Genomic DNA, 2,208 nt, shown 5'->3' on the forward strand with positions numbered 1-2,208 from the left:
CCGTGGCTCGCACGATCGTCCATGTCTCCAAGATCGTGCTAGTGACGGCCGTCTGGCACCTTCAAGTAGCGTTGCTGGCCCATCATCGTGTCGCAATGCTCGCGTTGCCCTCACCTTTCTCTTTGTGGACCGCCAGACTGCCGCTGCACTGCTCCCTCGCGGGATCTGGGTGATGCAGCAGTTTTTCCTGGCAAACAACATGCGTGTCCAACCGCCATTGATCCCCGTCCCGTCAATATCGGGGAGTACGATGTCCTCACGCTCATCTGTCGTCGACCCGGCGCGGTCGCAAACAATGCTTTCGGAACGTCACGTTCACACGACGCCGCTGCCTAAGCGCAAGCGCGAGCGCGAGCGCGAGCGCGATAAGCCAGACAATGGACAAGAGCCGATCATCATCCACGGCCAGAGTGCAACGTCGGAGCAGCTGTACTTCATCGACGATGATTCAATGGACAAAGCGTTTTCTTTACTCGTACAAAATAAATGGATCAACGACGACTGTGTGAACTCGCTGCTGGAGATTTTCAACCCCGATCCGTCTGTCTGGCTCGTCTTCTCAACCCTCACAAACACGCAGAGTGGACCAAGTGACAGTAGGTCTTTCAACAAAAACCCGTCCGATTCGCCGCAAAAGCTCATGATTCCTCTCCACCTGTCGAATATGCATCACTGGGTGTTGGCGGCCTACGACAAGACGCGCCATCACTGCATGGTGTACGACCCCAAGGGAGACGGCAAATGCGTTGAGCGCACGATCGAGATCGTCAAGGATATCCTGAGGAAGCATAATTCTTGGCAGGAAGACTGTACAACAGGAGTCGATTGCTTCCCCCCCTCGATGCGCCAGACCGACAGCAACAACTGCGGCATTTTTGTGATAGCTGCGGCACTGCTTCTGTTCAACGATCTCTCAATCAAATCCTTCACCCCGGACCTCTGGCGTGATCTCCTGGCCGCTTACTTCTGCATCAGAGACAAACCGCCGCATGATCTCATATCGAAACGACTCACCAGCGTCTTGAAGTCGGCAGACCTCGATCGGGATGATCGTAATTTGACAGACAACTCGGCACGAAAAGCCAAAGTCATCACCGACGCCAGTCTGCGCGCCAGTGATTATGCTGATGAGGCACGACTTCTGCTAAAGATGGCTGACGACCCCCTCCAAAGGCTGAGGAAGCAAGAAGAGGATCGTGAGAGGCTGCTCAATTTGGCCTCCTGGTACGCGCAGAAGCCCGATGGCGCGAGTCACTTAACCGAGGCCATAATCGCCGCCAGTCGAGAGCAAGAAGCGAAAGAACTCAAAGCAATGCCGAAGTTGATAAAGGGTGCTGTGGGACAACTGACGGCGCTGCGCAATCATTGCTCCAGCGTGATTGATGAATGCAAGATTGTGGCTACCAAGTACCAGCAGGAGAGGGATGATGTCTTGTAGAAGGCGATGAGCGCATACCTCGACATCGGATCGAAGCTGGCAGTATCGTAAGTCGCACGTGACGTGTTGAATTCAGGCGCCCGCCGCGCACATAAATTCAGGTTGTGACAGCTGCAGCTCAAGTTCCCTAACGCTCGAATTCAGCATCAACGGCGTGGGTGTTCGAAAATTCCGGCCATGCTGTACTTGCCATGGCTCGAGATGGACACGTCAGAGCAAAATGCGTACCGTAGAGACGTCAGCGTGGTAATTGTATTGCAGAATTCTCCTAAATATACGTTATGCATGGTCAGAGATTCGAAGAGGCCGAATTGGGTGGAAACAGGTGAGAAGTGGCGTGCTTGCCTAATCGACGTTACTCTTAACTTAGTGTTGCTTCTTCCTTACTGCTCTTTTATCTTAGACACAGGGGTTGTACGTGCATTGAATGAACGATGCGAGAAGTATGGACGACCGGCCTTCGTGAGCGACAGCAGTTCACCCTACGTGATGATGACTCCACGAAGCTTGAGCTGCTGGTCACGTAGTGACCTTGCTCTGTCTGCCACACCATACTAAATCGTACCGTTGTCCACCCTTCTGGCTTGCTCTAAAGCTTGAATCGGTACTGACCCTGACCTTAGATCTTCATCTTCAATCTCTGATAAATAACGCTCAAGCATCACACATAAGGGTACTCCCACGAGTCGCTCCAGTTGAAGTCCAGCTCGAGGAAGCTCCAACTGGTCCTTCGACGTTCGATCGCGCGCAGGCAAAATGACAACAAACGT

At 53.1% G+C, this 2,208-nt stretch overlaps 1 protein-coding gene across 1 annotated transcript; it reads left to right on the forward strand.

Moving 5' to 3' along the window:
- Positions 1–250: 250 nt before the first annotated feature.
- WHR41_09642 (uncharacterized protein) lies at positions 251–1,438 on the forward strand (the record flags this gene model as incomplete). Its single annotated transcript, XM_069378244.1, has 1 exon — positions 251–1,438. One exon carries the CDS (start codon positions 251–253, stop codon positions 1,436–1,438), a length of 1,188 nt encoding a protein of 395 aa, XP_069224768.1.
- Between the last annotated feature and the right edge of the window lie 770 nt (positions 1,439–2,208).

The sequence above is a fragment of the Cladosporium halotolerans genome (genome assembly GCF_011745625.1).
Source record: "Cladosporium halotolerans strain TM138-S3 chromosome Unknown Sca342, whole genome shotgun sequence".
Classification (NCBI taxonomy): domain Eukaryota; kingdom Fungi; phylum Ascomycota; class Dothideomycetes; order Cladosporiales; family Cladosporiaceae; genus Cladosporium; species Cladosporium halotolerans.